We start from the raw sequence: 22,147 nt of genomic DNA, 5'->3' as shown, positions 1-22,147 counted from the left end.
TCTGCTGAGGGCTCATGGAGGCCTTGGTGACAATCCCTAGTCCTCGCTCTCAGGATCCAGGGACCAGAAATGGGAGCCAGGGGCCCCTCCGTGGCCTGGCCAGCCCCCCAAGGAAGCTGTGTCTGTGGCAGTTGCGCTCTAAGGCATCAGGCCTAGGGGTCGCTCCAGAATGCCTGTCTTCCCCGACGCCAATCCCAGGCAGGGGCCCCGGGGTCTGCGCCTCCTGCCCCTACACTCTCCCACACTCTCCTGTGATTCAGGGATGCAGGTGGGAAAGGGCAAGGCCCTGGGTGCTCCTATATTTTACATCAGTGAACCAAGCACCTACCAAGTCCCTTGATGTGCCCAGTCCTGGACCCCAGCATTTGCGAGACAGCAGCAGACCCAGGTGACCCCCAGCCAGGGTGAGTGGCAACCAGCACCAGAAGTGGCCTTTAGAGCAGGGGGCCCTGAACTGATGACATCTACACCTAGGTCAGTGCCAGCCAGGACAACCTCTGGGACAATGGGATGTCGGCTCCAACGACCAATTTACAAGAAACACAAAGGACACACTCACAGCACCACGGAGGTGACACCATGGAGGTGGCACCCCCAAGACACAGCGAGAAATCCAGGCTGCAGGAGCCAGTTTCTTCAACAAATTGCACAAGGGAAAAGAGAGGAAGGGAAGCTCCTAGACATCATCGGACATTTAAAAGACAGGCGGTGGCTCAAGCCTGTAATCCCAGCACTTTGGGAGGCTGAGGCGGGCGGATCACGAGGTCAGGAGATCCAGACCATCCTGCCTAACACGGTGAAACCCCATCTCTACTAAAAATACAAAAAATTAGCTGGGCATGGTGGCGGGCACCAGTCCAGGCTACTCGGGAGGCTGAGGCAGGAGAATGGCGTGAACCCAGGAGGCAGAGCTTGCAGTGAGCCGAGATGGCACTGCTGCACTCCAGCCTGGGCAACAGAGTGAGACTCCATCTCAAATAATAATAAAAAATAAATAAATAAATAAATAAAAGACATCACTCACACCTGTAATCCCATCACTTCGGGAGGCCGAGGCAAGCAGATCACCTAAGGCCAAGAGTTCAAGACCAGCCTGACCAACATGGTGAAACCCCATCTCTACTAAAAATATTTTTAAAAATTAGCCGGGCGTGGTGGCACGCGCCTGTAATCCCAGCTACTCAGGAGGCTGAGGCAGGAGAATCACTTGAACCCGGGAGGTGGAGGCTGCAGTGAGCCGAGATCACACCATTGTCCTCCAGCCTGGGTGACAGAGCCAGACTCCGTCTCAAACAAAACAAAACAAAAGACATCAGCTAGCTGGTCCAAGCACAGTGGTGTTCACAACGAATTGATCACAGCCAGGTAGAATTCTTCATTCTTTCTCCAGTCCCACTGCTTTGCTTGACCAGCCTTAAAGACACACATATATATTTTTGTCTGGGCGCACTGGCTCACACCTGTAATCCCAACACTTTGGGAGGCCAAGGCAGGCGGATCACTTGAGGTCAGGAGTTTGAGACCAGCCTGACCAACGTGGAGAAACCCCGTCTCTCCTAAAAATACAAAATTAGCCAGGCATGGTGGCACATGCCTGTAATCCCAGCTACTGGAGAGGCTGAGGCAGGAGAATCGCTTGAACCCGGGAGGCGGAGGTTGCCGTGAGCTGAGATCGCGCCACTGCACTCCAGCCTGGGCAACAAGAGCGAAACTCCGTCTCAAAAAAAAAAAAAAAGTATATATTTTTAAAAGACATTGGCCGGGTGCGGTGGTTCACGCCTGTAATCCCAGCACTTTGGGAGGCCGAGGTGGGCAGATCACGAGGTCAGGAGATCGAGACCATCCTGGCCAACACGGTAAATCCCCGTCTCTACTAAAAATACAAAAATTAGCCAGGCATGGTGGTGCACGCCTGTAATCCCAGCTACTCGGGAGGCTGAGGCAGGAAAAGCGCTTGAACCCAGGAGGCGGAGGTTGCCATGAGCCGAGATCGTGCCATTGCACTCCAGCCTTGGCAACAAGAGTGAACTCTGTCTCAAAAAAAAAACAAAAAAAACACACGGGTCAGGAGGGGAAGGGTCGGGGCAGGGAGGGCAGGGCAGGCTCTGGGGTGGGGGGTCTGTGAGTCAGCCACGGCTCTGCCCATGTCTCCCCACGAAGCTTCGAGCCACGCAGAGCAGCACGTTTTGCAGTACGCCATCTTTCCCAAAAGCCACCACCTCTCGGCAGCATCATTAACCCAAGGCAGGCTGTGGCCTCAGAAGCCCTGGCTGTCCTCCACCTGGAACTGGACACAGCTGTCCCTGCTGAGCTTCAGCAGCCAGGGAGCCACAAGTGGAGAGGCACCTGCGTGAGCCCCCCAGGAAGGCTACTGGTGACACCCAGACAGCAACGCTCCTGGACCCTTAAACACCTGTCAGCAGCTGTGATCTGTGTCCTTCACCTCTCCCAGCTTGACCCCTCTTCCCTGGGGAAAACCCAGCCGTCTCCCCGAGGAGGAGTTTGCAGGGTAGACAGCAAAATGGCTGGGCTGCCCCCACAGCACAGAGGGTGGCCTGGGGGGCCAGCCAGGGCCTTAACATCCTTCCTAAGGCCCTAGCTTCCCATGGGTCCCCTCACCCCACCTTCCAGAACTCTCCCAGCGGCAGCCCCAGGTGTGTACAGAACAGCACCCACCTGCCCACATGAGGTCACCCTGTGCCCTGTTGCACACTTGAGGGGCCTGGCATTCGGAATCTTGCCAGCTCAGGCTGGGACAGGCCACCAACTCCCAGGGTCCCCTTCCTCCAAATCCCAGGACCAGAGCCTAAGGGGACAACACAAGGCAGGGGCGGGGGCTCCACTGCTGTGCCAAGGGCCTGGAGAACACGGGCCTTGCTCTCCGCTCAGCAGCCACCAGCACCCTTCTCTCCTGGACAGCTCCTGAGGGGCTGCTCTCATGGACACCATCAGGTGCTGGGAAGCAGGAACCACCAGGAACTGGACAGAGTCCCCAGTGACCGGCCTGGCAGACAGAGGAGCCCTCAGCTACAGCATCAGAAACAACGGGTGGAGTAGGTCTGATGCAATTCTGTGGGCGCTGTTGCCAGGCAGGAGGAGGCCATCTCCACAGAGACAGCTGCGAGACACACGCGTCCGCAGTCAGGGAGCGCAGGAGCAATGTGGCCCCGAGGGGCACGGGCTCCATTGGTCCAGGAGAACCCATTCTTCTCTCACCCTCGAGACCACCCAGCAAAGCCCCAACGACACACGGCTCCCCTAAGGAAGGGTGGCCACAGGCGGGAGTGACCCAGAAACGTTACAAAACCAAATGCCAGAACCCATCCAATGTTTAGCAAGCCTGGGGATGTGCCACGTCCCCCAGGGATCCAGCACGCACCCAAGGAGACACTGTCCCGGCGAGGAGCCTGGAGTCTGGGAAATACAAGGCATCAGACTGGTCCCAAGACTCTCCCCAGCGCTGGGGACAACTGTCTGCTTATCTTAGTCCCCTGCGCCCTTTTCAATCCAACCCTGGGTCCTGGGCACCTCATAGTTCCAAACCCCTGCTATGCACATCCCGGCTGTGATGCCTGGGACAGGTCGTGTCACCTCTCCAAACCTGTTTCCTCATCTGTGAAATGCAAATCTCCACGGTCCCTATGCCTCGGATGGTCAGAGTCAGGATTCCGCATGACGACCCCCAACAGGAGCCTGGCACAGACCTGGCTCTGGGCAGCGTCTCCATAAAGGCCACCTGTTGTTTTTATCTCCCGAAAGCGAACATGACAAGGCTTTAACCACCCACGGCAATCCCCCCTCACCCCTGTTCTCAGGATAGCCTTGGAACCCAATAGCAGAGCACCTGAGGCCCTTCATGACCCCAGCCCACCCGCAAGCCCACCTCCCACCCTGCCCCTACCCCTCACACCTCCCGTGGCCAGCCTCCAGCCTCACGGTCTTTGCTCACACCGTTCACCCCCCTTCTTCTGGACCCACCTCATCGCCCCTTCCTAAGCATCAGCCCAATTCTTGCACATCCATCAAATCCTTGTCCAGACACCTCCTGGAACTCTTCCCTGCAGCCCCCTACAGCCATCCCCACCTCTCCGGGTACCCCGCAGCCCCAGGCCGCATCCCAATTCCTCTCCAATTAGCGACTGTTTGTCCTCCCAGCTGAGCGCGGCCTCCGCGCCCCGCCCCCGCTGGCGTCTGCAGAGCCCCCGGGTGGGACGTCTGTCTCCAGACCTGGGGTTTTTCGGCTCCCCGGGGCCGTGCCAACCGCGGCTCCAGGCGTTCCTTATTTAGCAGGGCCGCCGTGCCGCGCCGGAGCCTCGCCCTGGGAGCGTCCTGCTTCCCGTCCCGGGCCAGGGAACGCGCCCACGCCCACGCCCGCCCGTCCCGCGGCCTCTCCCGGGTGCCGCTGGGCCCGCTACTCACAGCGCTGTGGCGTCCGCGGGGATGCGCAGCGCGGGACCGAGCGTCCGCAGCCCCGGCCCGAGCAGTTGACGCGGCAGGCGGCGCCGGGCGCTGGGCCGCAGAGGCAGGGGGGCTCGCAGGGCCCGCAGCCGCGCCCGGGGCCCCCCGCCAGCGCCCCGAGCCACAGGCCCAGGCCCAGGGCCAGCGCCAGGCGCACGGGCGCGGCGGGCGGCATCGTTAGGGCAGCGCGCGCATGGCCCCGCCGTCCCCAGGCCCGCCCGCGCGCGGAAGCCGCGGCTCAGGCGGGGTCGGCGGATGGCATGGCGGGCGCGGGGCTGGATGGGGCTGCGGCCGCGGCTCAGGCGGGGTCGGCGGACGGCATGGCGGGCGCGGGGCTGGATGGGGCTGCGGCCGCGACCTGCTGCTGAGCGACGCCCGCTCGGGGCTGGGAGCCAGGCCGCTCCGGGAGCTCGGCCGCCCGCTCGAACGCTGGCGCTGCAGTGCGGGCCCCGCCGCGGCTCCTCCTCCTGCCCGCGCGGCGCGGGGCGGACGGGGCGGGGGGGGCGGGGCGGGTGCAGGCTCCGCCCCCTTCGCCACAGCGCGACCGGGCCAGCGATGAGGGACTGGCATCCGGAGGCTTCACCCTCCGCGCCACAAAGCGAGTCTATCCCATGATAAATGCTGATCTGGATCCCGGGCAGGGTTCTCTCTCTGACAGGGCTTCAGGACATCCCCCAGGCTGAAAGATGATGACAGTGCTCAAACTCTCTTGGGCATAAGAATCACCAGGAAGTGCCCTGGGTCCCAGCCCAGATCTTCACTCCATAGGTCTGAGGCTAACCCTGAGATCTGCCTGTCTCTCAAGGTGGAGCCAGTCTCACGGGCATACAACATTCAGAAGGGGCCCGTGCTTGGTTTAATCCTCTGTTGTCATTATGTTCACATTCTTAATAATTTGTTTTTGTTTTTTTGAGACAAGGTCTCACTCTGTCACCCAGGTTGGAGTGCAATGGCATAATCTAGCTCATTGCAGCCTCAACCTCCCTGGACTCAAGCGATCCTCCCACCTCAGCCTCCTGAGTAGCTGAGATGACAGGCACCCACCACCATGCCCAGCTAATTTTTGTATTTTTAGTAGAGACGGTGTTTCACCATGTTGGCCAGGCTGGTCTTGAAACCCTGACCTCAAGTGATCCACCCACCTCAGCCTCCGAAAATGCTGGGATTACAGGCATGAGCCACCACCCCTGGCCTATTTTCACATTCTTAATAATTTTACTTAAAAAAAATTTTTTTAGAGACAGGATCTCACTATGTTGCCCAGTCTGGACTCACACTCCTGGGCTCAAGCATTCCTTATGCCCCAGCCTCCTGAGTAGCTGGGACTACAGGAACATGCCACCATGCTTGATCCTTAATATTTTTTGAAGCTAAAGACCTTGCATTTTTATTTTGCACTGAGCCCCATGCATTACATAGCTGGTCCCGGCTGCTGGTCTCCAAGCCATACTTAAACAGCAATGGATTAAGGAACGATGTCAAGTGTAAATGTGAACACACTTCAAATAGTTCAGCTTACATTTACTGAGCACCTAGTATGAGCTGTGCACTGGTGCCAGGCAGGCTAGAACACAATGGTCACTGAGCCCAAAGGCTGTTCTTGAGGAATTCACAGGTGAGTGGAGGATCTTAGTTTATTCATTCAGCCTTTATGTAGCTGGCAGTGTGCCTGAGGCTGAACATCCAGCATTAAACGAAAGACCAGGCTCTGCTGGGGGAGGACCTCTTAAGGGAGAAAGATTCCGCCACCACCAAACCTGGGGAATAAAGCTGAACTAAGAGTTAACAATAAAACAAGCACCTAATAGATCAGAATTAAGATTTTCAAAGATCAGAGAAAGGCCCTGTAAAAGTATGATAGCCTAGGCAGCACAGCAAGACCCTATCTCTACCAATAAATAAATAAATTAGCTGAGCATGGTGGCGTGTGCCTCTAGTCCCAGCTACTTGGGAGGCTGAGGTGGAAGGATCACTTGAGCACGGGAGGTTGAGGCTGCAGTGAGCCAGGGTCGTGCCACTGCACTCCAGCTTGGGTGACACAGTGAGGCCCTGTCTCAACAACAGCAGCAAAAAAGCAAAATGGAGCTGTGAGCTCTGAAGGTAGACATCTTTGAAAAGAGATGAAATTTCCCTGAAATGAATTTTCAGTATCAAGAGCCACCCTCAAACTAGAATAGCTCCCCAGTCACTGTCCTGTCACCCAGTTCTGTTTTCTTCATGGCACTTGTCAATAAGATGACCCCATATATTTATCTGTGTGTTTACTTCAGCAACGTGTGTCTTCCCACTAGAATATAAGGTCCCGTGAGAGTAAGGACTTTGTCTTTTTTTTTTTTTTTTTTTTTTTTAAATACAGAATCTCACTCTGTCACCCAGGCTGGAATGCAGTGGTGCAATCTTGGCTCACTGCAACCTCTCCCTCCTGGGTTCAAGTGATTCCTTTGCCTCAGCCTCCTGAGTAGCTGGGACTACAGGCATGTGCCACCACACCCGGCTAATTTTTGTAATTTTAGTAGAGACGGGGTTTTGCCATGTTGGCCAGGCTGGTCTCAAACTCATGACCTGAAGTGATCCACCCACCTCGGCCTCCCAAAGGGCTGGGATTATAGGCATGAGCCACCATGCCCGGCCAGGACTTTGTCTTTTGGTATTCACTCTATCCCCAGGTCTAGACCACTGCCTGGCACATAACAGGTACTCCCTACGTTTTTGTTGAGCGAATAAATGATTTTGTCCTCCCCGGTAAAGACAAAAGAGGAGGCTAAATTGCAATTGATATGACTTAGCCAGATATACACATATAAACACTTCCTACCCTAAAGGATTGGGATCCTGAAAAAGGCTATCATAATAAACTAAGGAACCATTTTACAACTAAATTGTTTTTAAAACGATAGCACCCAATGCTGGTAACACTGTGAGTATCTTTGTCGTTGGATACAAACTCTTTGAAGAGCAATAAGGTGTGAAGTGTCAAAAGCTGTAAAAATGTTCACTCATTAGACTTGGCATTCCCACTCCTGAGAATTTAAAGAAATAATTCAAGAGTAGCAAAGAGTTTTTGCATAAAGGTGCTTATTGTTTTATTATCGGAAAAAAAAAAACTAGAACGAGTTAACTGTCTGACAGTTGGTGTACACGGCCTGTAACCATGATCATTATGAAGACTCACTGGAGCCACACAGGAAAAAGATTATGATAAATGAAAGAAGTCACAAGAAAACTAGAATATATATTATGGTTCCAAGTAAGAAAACCACTTACAAACAAGGACAAGAAGAGAGCAAGGAATCATGGAAATATTTATTATGTGTGTTGGAGATGGCGGGCTGCCTCTCGAATTTGGTCCTTTCCTTTTCCTGGACATACAGCTTGGCCAGACATTTAGGAGTCCTTGCAAGTAGGGGGAGCCACAGGACTGGGTTCAACACAACAGAAAGCGACCAGATGCAATACAACACTTCCCGTCTAGCCCATAAAATCCTACCAAATGGCCAGGCATGGTGGGTCATGCCTGTAATCCCAGCACTTTGGGAGGCCAAGGTGGGTGGATCACCTGAGGTCAGGAGTTCGAGACCAACGTGACCAACAAGGTGAAATCCCATTTCTACTAAAAATACAAAAATTAGCCAGGCGTGGTGGCAGGTACCTGTAGTCCCAGCTACTAGGGAGGCTGAGACAGGAGAATAGCTTGAACCTGGGAGGCAGAGGTTGCAGTGAGCCGAGATTGCACCACTGCACTCCAGACTGGGCAATACAGTGAGACTCCGTCTCAAAAAAAAAAAAAAAATCCTACCACATGTGCTCCACCAAGCTCTGTCTCCGAGGTGGCCTTAGAAGCCACATGGGGAAGGTGGCAGAGACTCTAGGAGCCTGAGCAGAGACCCAGATGATTATGAAAAATGCAGACCTACCCATCCTTATTCACCTGGGACCACCGTGAACTATATCATAAGAAATAAACCCCTATTGTACATACATGCACCATTCGAGTTGGGTCTAATTGTTACAGCAGTTTAGCCAACCCTAATCCACGTATACAGTGTCAACAGTGGCTGAGATGACATGTTGCACAGACATGAGAGTCAGAAAGACCTGAGTTCAAGTCCCAGTGATGACATTTACTATCTGTGTGACCTTGAAAAGCTGCCTAACTACTCTCAGACCATTTCCTCATCAGTTTGTTTTGAGAATCAAATGAGAAAATTACTAAAAAGCCCTTAGCACTGCATCTAAGATGGGGAAGAGACAGTCAATGAATTCAAGTTTCCTGAAGCCCAGTTGCATCCCTGCCCTGCCCTGGGCTCTGAGAGACAGTTGCTGAAGCTAGTGTTAAAGTGAACTAAATATGGCCTGAGTGGGACTTCGTACTTCTATAGTTGAGTCCTTGTGGACAAATTGCAACCTAGCTTAATAGGTAGACAAGATTGAAAACCTAACTTAGGAGTATGCGCCTGTAACAATAGCTGAGTCTTGGCCAATCCCAGAGGCCGTAGTTCAACCGCTCACACGCTGCTGAGTGTTCAAAATGTACTCAAATAAGGCAAACGCCAACTTGTAACAATCCAGCCATTCTGTACTTCACTTCTGATTTCTGTACATCATTTCCCTTCTTTTGTCCATAAATCTTCTTCCACCACGTGGCTGCGCTGGAGTCTCTGTGAATCTGCTGTGATTCTGGGTTCTGCCCAATTCGCGAATCATTCATTGCTCAATTAAACTACTTTAAATTTAATTCAGCTGAGATTTTCTTTTATCACTAATTTGAGCTGGTTTTCTAATGTTTGCAAATGGGACGGCTGACTAATATAACACTGCTCCAAATATTAACGTCTTTCTCCCAACCCATCACCCAGGCAGAAGTGGTCCAGCCTGGGCAACCCTCGGAGGAGGCTAGCTCTCCTCTAGGGAGGCTTAGGATGCAGCCAGTGGGCAGTAACTGGCTCACTGTCCCCCGCAACTGAAATCAGAACTGGTTCCAGAAACCAAGTTGACCTTCAACCAGTCTTTCCCAAAATATGGCTCTATGCCCATCTCTGGTCAGGCTGGGCTGTTTTCCTGGACAGAGAAGTCTCAGACAAGCAGGCAGTGGTTAGTGGGCTGTGCCCAGGCTGAGAACATTTCCCAGAGTAGATGGCATCTCTGGCAGTCCCTTAAAGCCAGCAGAGGCCAAGTCATGTCCAAGAGGCCAAAAGGCTCAATATGGTGGAGACAGTCTACAGTCCCCATGAATAAGGGACCCTGATGCCTTCCCTATGTACCAGGTAGTCACTGCCTGAGGGGCCCAGAGCAGCAGGAGTGCAGAGCCAGCCTGGGCAGGGGCACTGGGCTGGAAGTGGGGCTCACATCCTCAGCACACACACACACACACACACGAATGCACGCACACACACACAAATGCACGCACACACAGATAGGTGCATTCAAACATCACATACACGTGTACATTCCTTGCAAAGTCAACTTCTGCTGATAGCACAACAAACCATGGGGCCACAGTGTGGCATGGAGGAAACCCTGGAGTCTGATCTCATTTTTTTTTTTGCATCTGTCAGGGGATAAAGATATTTGATAAAAATCCTTGAGTCACATCCCCACCAGGTCCCTGCCTACCTGTAGACCCCATCAAGCCAGCTCCATGGCCCCTCAGATACCACCTCACTGGGTCCCCAGGGATTGACCTCAGTCCTGGAAATGCAGAAATATCTGTATCTGTCACAGCTGAGACTGGTGGCCTTCCGCTGGCTTTCCTGGAGGCAGAGCTGGAGACAGGGACTTGGGTGGATGTGGTTTTTGTTTTTGTTTTGAAAGGGGCTTTCAGGAGAAGGGAGGTGAGGACTACACGATACAGAAGGGGACAGAGCAGAGTGAGAATGTGGTCCCTTAAAGTCCCACCTTGACCTATCCCACGAGCAGCAGAGAGCACGCCACAGGATCGTCCCCACCGTGGGGCAGGGACCAGCCATTCATGTTGCTGTATCAGTTAATCACTGGGCCATTACTGGGCATGGCATCCCATCCCAGGCAACGTGGCTCCCATCTGAGGGTGATTCTCTAGAGAAGGACAGCTGTGAGCTCTCAGCAGGTGAGGCTCCAAAAGCAGCTATGCCAGTCTAGACCTCAGGGGAAGGGGGAATTCATCTCTAGGCAGGGATGATTTTCATAACATTGAACTCTTGACATGCAGGAGCACCGACCAATCAGAACAGACACGGTGACCAAACAGGCACAGCCACACCAGTGGATACCAGCGGAATGTCCACGCTGCCTCTGCGAAGGGACAGTCCCATGAGCCAAGCCCTAGACCAGCTGTTCTGGGAGCACTGCATCATTGCACTGAATTCTCACAACCGCCCCATAATGCTGGGACCATCCCCATTTTCCTGCCCAACAGCCTCCGTCTCATAGACACTAGGCGGCTCTCCTAGGGTCACACGGTCCAGTCAATAACGGGCAGAACTTGCACTCCGATCTGTCTGGCTCCAAAGCTGCTAAAAATTTTCTCCTTGGCCTCACTGGCTTGACAAAGATTAAAAAAGAAGGCAAGTCCTTCTTTCCAAGAGATGCTAAGGTCCCTCGGCGACGCTAGATCATGATTTTATCATGTTCAGAGGGGAATGAAAGGGACAGAAAACAAGCGATGTGTGATCTCCTGTCATGTCAAGAGACGCTGTTTTCAAAGAAACGTACATTTCGCAGAATCAATACGCTGTGGGGCCTCAGAAAGCTGAGGCAGACACACGGCCCCGACCCGTGCACGTGGGAGCCCTGTTACAAGAGACGGCAGAAATTAAACTGAATCAGCTGGAGCAAGTACATTGTAAATGTTCAATATTAATGACCCACCTCGGCCCCAAAGAAGAGAGCGTTGGGCTTTGTCCAGCTGTGTGCTCTGTTGTTAAAAGACCAACTTGTGGCCAGGCACGGTGGCTCGCACCTGTAATCCCAGCACTTTGGGAGGCCAAAGCAGGTGGATCACCTGCGGTCAGGAGGTCGAGACCAGCCTGGCCAACATAGTGAAACCCCGTCGCTACTAAAAATACAAAAATTTGCTGGATGTGGTGGCTGGCGCCTGTAATCCTAGCTACTCAGGAGGTTGAGGCAGGAGAATCGCTTGAACCCGGGAGGCGGAGGTTGCAGTGAGCGAAGATCACGCCATTGCACTCCAGCCTGGGTGACAAGAGTGAAACTCCGTCTCAAAAACAAACAAACAAACAACAAACAAGAAAACAACTTGTGCCTTAATAGGCATTCCTTTCCCTTCTTGCTAAGGGATGAGATGATGGCAGAACTTGTGGCCACTGTCCTGGAGGTTGACAAGCTTTTTCTGTAAAGTGCTAGATAATAAATATTTTGTGGGCCACACGATCTCTGCTGCAGCTACTCAGCGCTGCCATTGTCATGCAAATGTAGCCATAGATAATAAATGAATGGGTGTGACTGTGTTCCAATAAAACTTTATTTGTAAAACAGACAGCTAGCCAGAGTTGGGCAATGGGCAGTAGTTTGCCCCCCACTCCCCGCCCGTCCGTCCTATTCCTTGGCTTTTTTGGGTACATCAAGGAGTGCAATCTGGATGCTGGGCTATTTTATGGCCACTGGGCATAACCTTAACCTGGGCCTTTTGTCTGTTAACCTGGGTCAGTGGCTACGGTGAAGGTCGGGCAACCAAGGTTTAGATGGCTCAATACACATTCACGCCCACAAAGCAAACCAGGAAAAAGATGTGCTAAGTTGAGCATATGACACTGTTGGTACTCAAATGGTTTTTTTTTTTTTTTAATAAATGTTTAAGTAAATTTTTTATTTTAGAACAGTTTTAGAAAAATGGTGAAAGCAGTACAGAGAGTTTCCATGTACCCCATAGCTTGATGCATTATGAACTAAAGTCCATACTTTTTTGGGGAGGGTGGGGACAGGGTCTTGCTCGTCACCTAGGCTGGAGTGTGGTGGTGTGATCATAGTTCATGGCAGCCTCAACCCTCGACCTCCCCTGGCTCAAGCGATCCTCCATCTCAGCCTCCCAAGTAGCTGGAAATACAGGTGCCTGCCACCATCCCCAGAGAATGTTTGTTTGTTTGTTTGTTTGTTTGTTGAGACAGGGTCTCACTCTCATTGCCCATGCTGGTATACAGTGGTACAACCACAGCTCACTTGCAGCCTTGACTTCCCGGGCTCGAGTGATCCTCCCATCTCAGCCTCCCGAGTAGCTAGGACTACAGGTGCACACCACAAGCCTGGCTAATTTTTTGTATTTTTTGTAGAGATGGGGTTTCACCATGTTGCCCAGGCTGGTCTTGAACTCCTGGGCTCAAGCCATCCGCCGGCCTCGGCCTCCCAAAGTGTTAGGGTTACAGGCGCGAGCCACCATGCCTGGCCACCTAAAGTCCATAGTTGATTCTAATTGCCTTAGTTTTTGCTTAATGTCCTTTTTCTGTTCCAGGGTACCACATGGAGCATTTTGAGGAGTGCTGGTCAGGTATTTTGTAGAATGTTCCTCAACTGGGATTTGGCAGATGCTTTTCTCATCCTTAGTCTTGGCTTGTGTGTGTTTTGAGGAGGAGGACCACAGAGCTTAAGAATCATTCTCAGCACTCTGTATCAGGCACGCATTCTCTCAAGATGACTTGCCGCTATTGATGTTGACTTTGATCACCTGCCTGAGGTAGTGTCTGTCCGTGTTCTCCACTGTAAAGTTACTCTCTCCTCTCTTTTCACACTGTACGCTTTGGAAGAGAGTCACTATGCACAGCCCACATTTAGGATGTGGGAAGTCCGCTCCACCTCCTTGAGGATGGAATAGCTATATAAATTACCTGGGGCTGGGCACGGTGGCTCACACCTGTCATCCCAGCACTTGAATGGGAGGCCGAGGAGGGTGATCACTTGAGGTCAGGAGTTTGAGACCAACCTGGTCAACATGGTGAAACCCCGTCTCTACTAAAAATACAAAAAATTAGCCAAGTGTGGCAGCGCATGCCTGTGATCCCAGCTACTCGGGAGGCTGAGGCACAAGAATCGCTTGAACCTGGGAGGTGGAGGTTGCAGTAAGCCAAGATTACATCACTGCGCTCCAACCTGGGCAACAGAGCAAGACCCTGTGTAAAAAAAAAAATTAAATAAAAATAAATAAATAATCTGGAATTCTTCTGCCTGGGAGATTTGTCTCTTCTCTCTTATCTGATCATTTATAGCAGTATGGAATCATGGGTATTTATTCTTTGAATTCTAATCCAATAGTACTTTTTTGGGGCTCAAATTGTTCTGGCTTTGACCCTGGGAGCTTTTCCATTGGCTCCTGTGTCCCTCTGAGATGCCCCATCACTGCAGCAGTTTCATTTTGTTTCATTTAGCGCCTCCTCACCCTGTGACCCTAACAAGATGCTTCAGGTTCTTCTTATCTATTTCCTCCCTCGGTCCTAGGATCGACATTTGTTCAAGAAGCCTGGTTCCTTTTATTGGAGAATGGTATTTATTGGAGAACAGAGACCTGGGCACCAGAGGTTTGTTGCTACTGGGGTATCCTTGCTTCTGGGCTCTCTTCGCTGACAGCCAGGATTAGTAACATATGTGTTACTAGTTTGTGTATATGCACATATCTATAAATATTTCTCTGTGTAGCCATCTGTATCTATACTGAGCTAAACATGTGTTCATACTGATGCCTGCCACTCTAATCCACTGCCACATGGATCACTCTAGCCTTGCCTCCTTTGCCGACCTGTAAACCTCCCGCCCCCCACCCCATCTATTACTTAATGAATTTCAGTAAGCATGTGAGGTGGGTGGTTATGGAAACCATTTTTGACCTATATATAAGATGGCAGTTTCATCTGATTTCTCCTAAATAGAAGACGAGTATGAAATGGTAACATGGTGTCCGTAGGAGTCATATGGATGGACCATGGCCAACCATATTATTAAGGAATATTCATGCATTCATCCATCCATCCATCCATCCATCCATCCATCCATCCATCCATCCATCCATCCATTCACCAGTGAATGAGTAAAGCGTTAGGTATTCACCGCACTGTCCTCTCCTGGACTTCCCCCTACCTCACTGGCCACTTCCTCTCTGTCTCTTGGGCAGGGCACTCCTCGCCCATCCTCTGAAGGGTTGCACTGTCCCAAGGCTTGGCCCCCAGCCCTCTCCTTTTCTCGGTCTTCATAAGGATACCTATTATTCAATCCCGTGGCCTCATCTGTCATCCAAAAACACTCCCAGCTCACCACATCTCATCTCCAGCCATGATTTCTCACCCAGGCTGCAGACTTGGATGTCTGATAAGCCTCTCAAACTCATGATGGCCAAAACAGAAGTCTCAATTTCCCTACACATTTCAGTGGTTCAGCCAGAAACAAAGGATTCATTTATCATTGATTCCTCCCTTCCCTCGCCTCCTGTATTAAATACATCAGCAAGACCTTTCTGCTCTATCTCTGAATTATAGCCCCAAGGTAACCACTTCCTGCCACTGTTACTTCCATCACCCCAATCCAAGCCATTGCTGTCTTTTGCCTAAACCAACGCAATGTCCTCTTTGCTTCTCTCCCTAAATTCATTCTTGCTTCCCAATAATCCAATCTCCTCAAAATTTAAAGAAGCAATTGTTTAAAAACATACATCAGATCACTCTCCTTTCCCTACTTAAACCCTCCAATGCCTTCTGTTGCGATTAGAATAAAATCTAAACTCCTTTCCAGGGCATCCACATGACCCGGTCCCTGCCATCATTCTCATCTCTTCCTCTCAATCACTTGACTCTGGCCACCCTGGCCTTTTTGCTATTCCTGAAACTCATGGAGCTCATTTCCTCCTGGGGGCCTTTGCAATTATGGTCCCCTCTGCCTGGGCAGCTCTTCCCCCAGATCTTTGAATAACTGGCCCTTCCCCTCCTCAGGTCTCAGCTCAAATGCTGCCTCCTCAGAGAGACCTTCCATGACACCAATCATCCTCTGTCACATTGCCTTGTTCTGCTTCTTTTCTTCGTAACGCCTGGCATTATCCAATAACTTCTAATGTGTGTGTTTACCTTTCCTCCTCCATCAGCACTGTGCTCCTAAGAGCTGAGGCCCGGTCTCTCTCACACCACTAAACCCCCAGTATGCCAAGCAGCACCCAGCACAGGGGAGATGCTCAGTTAATACTTGTTGAATGAATTAATGATGCTCCCCTTAAAACTAAACTTTACAAAGCACCCACTAGACAAGAGGTTAGAAAACATTTTCTAGGCCAGGCGCGGTGGCTCACACCTGTAATCCCAGCACTTTGGGAGGCTGAGGCAGGCAGATCATCTGAGGTCGGGGTTTGAGACCAGCCTGGCCAACATGGTAAAGCCCTGTTTCTACTACAAATGCAAAAATTAGCCAGGCTTGGTGGCAGGCGCCTATAATCCCAGCTACTAAGGAGGCTGAGGCACGATAATCATTTGAACCCAAGAGGCGGAGGTTGCAGTGAGCTGAGATCACACCACTGCACTCCAGCCTGGGTGACAGAGAAAGACCCCATCTCAAAAACAACAACAACAAAATGTCTTCTGTAAAGACCCAGATAGCAAGTATTTTAGGCTTTTTAGGATACCTGGTCTTTGCCACAACTACTTACATCTGGCACTGTCAGGCAAAAGCATCCATAATCTGCAAATGAATGGGCATGGCTGTGTGCTCATAACACTTTATTTATAAAACAAAAACAGTGGGCCATAGTTTGCTAACCCCTGCACTAGCCCAGTCTAAGTCTTGAATATCATCTGTGTAATTAATTCACAGTGAGGAGTTCTCCACTGTAATAATTACTCATTCCGTGAATGCATGCCACTCAGGTGAGGCGTTCTTGAAACTCTGAGAGGCAAGAAGCAAAATGTTCTTTCTCCATACCCAGGCACACTCCAGTCCGTGAAAAGGAAGCAAGAGAGGCAGGCTGCAAGTTTGATCACTGGGTGGCTGCTAGCCACCTCTCCCCCTCAGCTCCAAGAGCAGAAACAGGATGAAAATGCAGCAGCTGCCGGCTTCTGTCCTCTTGCCAGCTGCCTCTCTTGCAAGACTAGACAGGGAGGGGCAGCTGCCAGTCTCCGGAGGCACAGACTGCACAGAATTGAGGATCACTTGTTCCAATGCATTCATCTTATCTTACAAAATCTTCAAATTCCAAAAAGCACAAGTAAGAAGGGCTGCTGTTTCATTCACACAGTGAAATATTGTGCATCTGAAAGAATATGTAGATGGGTGGCATCTTAAACAACCCCAGGATCACAGACGTTTAAATTTCACCCCTTCTACTGCTGTAAGGCGCAGCAGAAGGAGTGTAATTTAAACGTCTGTGATCCTGGCTGGGTGTGGTGACTCTTGCCTGTAATCCCAACACTTAGGGAGCCCAAGGTGGGAGGATTGCTTGAGCTCAGGAGTTCAAGACCAGCCTGGACAACCTAGTGAGAGCTCATCTCTACAAAGATTAAAAAAAAAAAATTAGCCAGGTGTGGTGGTGCACTCCTGTAGTCCCAGCTACTCAGCAGGCTGAGGCACGATGATCGCTTGACCCTGGGAGATTAAGGCTGCAGTGAGCTGTGATGGTGCCATTGTACTCCAGCCTGGGGAACAGAACAAGACCCCATCTAAAAAAAAAAAAAAAGAAAAGTTCATATTCCAACCAAGATCCCACCATTGTATCATCAAGCATAAACACCTGCCCCCACTGAAAAAGTACAGAGGAAGGCAGTCATATCATATCTTCCCTCCTGACCTCAGCAAGTTCCAGGGCAGAAGAGTCTCACCACCCCAGCACACAGTAGGCCCACTGGAAAATGAGTGTCTCCCTTCTCTAGGCATTTCATTGTCATGGTCATAAAGTCAGGTTCATTTTTCTAATGAAAGAGAAAGCCAAAAATGGAGGCTGATTTTTTTCTTTCTTTTTTTTTTTTTTTTTTTTTTAGTCTCACTCTGTCGCCAGGCTAGAGTGCAATGGTGCGATCTCGGCTCACTGCAAACTCCGCCTCCCTGGATCAAGTGATTCTCCTGTCTCAGCCTACAGAGTGGCTGGGACTACAGGCGCCCACCACCACGCCTAGCTAATTTTTGTATTTTTAGTAGAGACGGGGTTTCACCATGTTGGCCAGGATGGTCTCGATCTCTTGACCTCATGATCTGCCCATCTCAACCTCCCAAAGTGCTGGGATTAAAGGCATGAGCCACCACACCGGGCCTGGAGGGTGATTTTGACCAGGCCTTCTCAACAAGTTTTGGAAGGAAGTGGAGCTGACTTCTCTTCTGTTGCTTTTGCCCACCCAGGACCACTTATTCCTCTGGGTAATACAGCACCCCAGGCACACGGGCTGCCTGTCACATGAGCGTGGGCATGGCTCATGTGCGGCCAGGCCCCAGTGATTCTGCAAAGGTTGCTCATAAGTCCTTCCCCCGCCCCAGGACTGGCATGTGATGTGGTGGGATGGAAGCTGTCCTTCTGCTGGGTCTGCAGATGGGGGCAATGTAAAGCCTGACATTGCCGGATGATGTCAGAAGCAGAACCCATAGGCAAAAGCCAGCTTTCCAGCACTCCACTCTCAGTTTCCTGCCATCTCCACTTCTGTGGATGTGTGCCTGGCATCTGCCTCTGCCCCTGCCTCTGAGAGCAGTGACTGAGCAAACAGTCCTGGACCTGGTTGAAAGGATGGGCCTGTCTGTTTCTAGCAGAGTGGTCTTTCAGAAAGCTGATTCCTGAAAGTCGGCATCAAGGGAAGCAGAGCCAGGAGGTGGAAATTGAGACTGGGTCCCGCTATGCATGAAGCCAGAGACTCCTGGATTTCTCCGTTACTTGACCAGAGGAATGCCCCATTTTGCTCAAGCTAGTTGGAGTTGGATTTCTGTTACTTGAAACCAAGAGAGCCTTAACTAATACACAACTAGAAATGCATCCATGGTCACTGCCCATTCATGTGACAGACATTTATTGAGCACTATTCCAGTTACCTAATGTTGCATGAGTTACCCCAAAACTTAGAGGCTTAATTCAGTCGTATAAGATATTCACAGATCCCGTGGGTCAAGAATTTGGGAAGACATTGTAGATTGAACTTTGTTCTCTGCTTTGTCTTTCTTGGAAAGAGAGGACACAGCTTGAAGTCATTACTGATTTGGGACTGTGTGTAACGCATATCCGTGCTTCATTGTCACTGTGTTTTTAAGTTTTCTAAAATTAAAACAGCTCATTTTCGGGGAACATAAAGAACCCGGGAAGAGCTCAGCTGGGCAGCACTGACCTGGGGTCTCTTGAGTGGTGGAAGTCAGATGTCATCTGCAGCTGCACTCACCAGAAGGCTTGACCGGGGCTGGGAAATTCGCTTCCAAGCTGGCTCACTCACATGGTGGCAAGCTGTACAGGCTGGGGGCCAGAGGCCTCACCCCTCCCCACGAGGCTGCCTGAGCACCCTCACGCAAGGCAGTTGGCTTCCCGAGAGCCAAAGTGCAACGCCTGTTACGACCTAGCCCGAGAAGTCACACATCATCACTCACTTCCACCACTTCCCACTGGTCGCACAGAGCCAGCCTGATTCAGTGTGGGAGGGGACCACACACAAAGGCAGCGTGCAACCCTGGGGGCCATCCTGAGGCTGGCTGTGTACCACAAACACCCGCCACATGCCAGGGACTGGACACACAGCCTTTGACCCCCACTGAACATCAGCCGAAACAGAAGGCAACCAAGCAAACCGTATCCCCCAAACTCCTTCCAACTCCTCCCTTAGGACGGCCCCTGCTTTTAAGTAAAGGAAATCGTGCCTAATAATTGTTCCTATTAAGGAACTAGATCTCAGGGTTTGGTCATGCAGCTCTTTGGTTACAGAAACAACGCTGATGAAATAATCGAAGGTCCTCCACCATTCTCACCCCCAGCCATGACCCCGTCCACTGCACACAGTGCTCCACATCACTGTGCCTTTCCTAACTTTACTACAGCTTATACCTGCCTCTCCTGTACAACATCCACGTGACATCCATCTCTAAACCTCTGAGTCATCCCTAGACAAGCTGGCATGTGACTATATCATCTCATTTCATACATCAAGGGCAGGAAAACATGGTGGTTAAGAACTCTTGGACCTGGGTTCAAACCCCTGCTCTGCCACTTGGCAGCTGCAAGATTGTTCAGCCTCAGTTTCTTTCTCTGAAAAATGGGGCTGGAAGCATACCTACTTCATGAACTCATGAAGCATCCACATGCATGCAAGGGCACGGCACAGCGCCCGGCACACAGTAGCTCAAGAAAGGCTGGTTGTGCCTGCTGGTGTGCTTGATCCAGAGAGGCAATCACTCATTTGCTTTTTCCCTATTTCCTGAATCTTTGTTTCTCACATTTAGGCCGTTAGAGTTAAGCAGAAGGACTGCCTCTTCCTCCAGCCATCTCACCAGTCCTTCCACATACACACGCACAAACACACACACACACACAAACACACACACACCCACGTTCTCATGCTACCTTCGGCCCTTCCCATCTCCTGTAACCCCAGAAAAGAAGACCGAGGTGAAGCCGTTGCCTTAGAATGGCACTGCCCTGGCCAGGTGTGGTGACTCATGCCTATAATCTCAGCACTTTGGGAGGTTGAGGCAGAAGGATCACTTAAGGCCAAGAGTTCAAGACCAGCCTGGTCAACATAGCCGAGACCCTGTCTCTACAGAAAAATCAAATCAAATAAAAAGCTTTTAATTAAAAAAGAATGGCACTGTCCTAAAGCTCCTGAGCTGTCCTCATCAAGGATTTATGGTTGTTTTTATGGCCACTTTAATAGGCAGAAATGTGCACAGAGCAGAGTTCCCCAAGAATCTGCCATCTTAGACCATTTTGTTTTTTAAATACCTCAGCAAACAAGTCTGTCTCATATGACTTTTGTCCCATTCCAAGTCTAATAACAGCCCGGGTGCAGTGGCTCACACCTGTAATCCCAGCACTTTGGGAGGCCAAGGTTGATGAATCACCTGAGGTAGGGAGTTCAAGACCAGCCTGGACAACATGGTGAAACCCCGTATCTACTAAAAATACAAAAAATTAGGCAAGCGTGGTGGTGGGCACCTATAATCCCAGCTACTCGGGAGGCTGAGGCAGGAAATCGCTTGAAACCGGGAGGCAGAGGTTGCAGTGAGCCGAGATCACGCCACTGCACTCCAGCCTGGGCCACAAGAGCGAAACTCGAAAAAAAAAAAAAAAAAAATCTAGTAACATTGATGTTTACTTCTCACCGGAGGATCAGAGGAGTTCTGTCCTGAGATTGCCAGAAAAATGATGAACAGAAAATTATACACAACCGAACAGGCCCAACTTTCAAATGGACTGAGAATGACCCACGCAAGTTCCACCGAGGCCAAGGGTGCCCTGCAGCCAGCGACAGGGAAAGGCTGCCACTTACTGGCGGCCTCCGGAACTGGATGGAGCGTATTGACAATTGTTATCTTTCGCAAGCTCTTAACCTTTATACCGTCAATAAAAACCCCATCAACATTTAAAAGGGATGTTTCTGGGTGTCCACTTGGAATAAGAGTTGGAAAACACTCCAAGAAATGGATTCTGTATTAATATCACATCTGTCCCAGATCTCCAACACTGTTCACTTTCCTTCCATGGTGCCAACACCAAGCTAGCTGATAGGTGGGAACAGGGCAGCTCTGCGGTTGGCCCCCAAGAGCCAGGGAGTCCCCCAAGCTGACCCCCTGGGGTGGCAGTGGCACCTAACAAGAACTTCCACCTTGTTTTCCCTCTCTCCGTTCTTTGTCCTTTCGGACTCTGCTCACACATCACATCCAGAAAGTTCCCTAAGCTCTCCAGTGGGATGAGAACTCTGCTCTATGCTCCTGTGGCCCTCCATGTTCCTCCACCTGGAGGCCCTCGGCTCCCTGCATTACCCCTGTCTACTTACTGACTTGCCTTCTACCCAGTGATGGGCCATGTGCTGTGAGGGCACACGCTGTGTGCCCATCTATTCGTTCCTCTGTGCGTGCGTTCATTCATTCCTTACTGAATGCCCACCACGTGCCAAGCATTGGGGTATGAAGAACAAGGCAGACGGGGCCTCCCTGGCCTCTTCCAGCTCGCTGTAGAGTGTTGTCTACCCTACTCATCCTCACATACCCATGCCTGTCCTATGTGGCACTCAATAAATGTCAGATGGATGGATGTGTCCCCTCCTTCAATATCACTTAATTCACTTGATGACTTCCTGTGAGGACTAAGTTTAGCTGTTAAAATGCTGTGACTTCCTCTGGATCTCTGATGCAAGCCGGCAACCTTTAAGCCTCACCTGGCCGACACAGGCATTTTGTTTGGCCAAAGTGTGTGGTTTTTAAAAAAAAAAAAACACTGCATTTGCGGCTAACATTTAAAATTGGGAAAATTTCACGTAAATCTTTGTTTTTCTGGCTTCTCTAGAAAAATGAACGCACATTTCTGCACAGCAGGGGTGAGCCAGAGCTGAGTCCCTAAGCTTCCCTTAGACGTGGTGGGCACACTTCAATTTGCCACAACCTCCACCATCTCCGATTTCTCTATCACTGACGCCAAAAGCTGCTGGGGACCATGTCGGCTGAGCTCGTGTTTTTCCTGCCCCAGCCAGCTTCACTCAGGACTCTGACTTGCTCTACATTTGGCTCAACTGAAGACCCCCCGGGGGTTACGCGCATGTCATCCAAGAAATACATCTAT

At 50.9% G+C, this 22,147-nt stretch overlaps 1 protein-coding gene across 1 annotated transcript in view; it reads right to left on the bottom strand.

Annotated features, from left to right (window-relative positions):
* The window catches only part of LOC101131561 (polycystin-1-like), a 121,841-nt gene extending 116,895 nt beyond the window's left edge, over positions 1-4,946 (bottom strand). Inside the window, 1 exon segment of the mRNA XM_063699579.1 lies at positions 4,420-4,946. Coding sequence (XP_063555649.1) covers positions 4,420-4,633 — 214 coding nt within the window. The 5' untranslated portion in view covers positions 4,634-4,946.
* Between the last annotated feature and the right edge of the window lie 17,201 nt (positions 4,947-22,147).

Source organism: Gorilla gorilla, chromosome 18 (genome assembly GCF_029281585.2).
Source record: "Gorilla gorilla gorilla isolate KB3781 chromosome 18, NHGRI_mGorGor1-v2.1_pri, whole genome shotgun sequence".
In the NCBI taxonomy this organism is placed as follows: Eukaryota; Metazoa; Chordata; class Mammalia; order Primates; family Hominidae; genus Gorilla; species Gorilla gorilla.
This window is presented reverse-complemented; position numbering and strand designations above follow the sequence as displayed.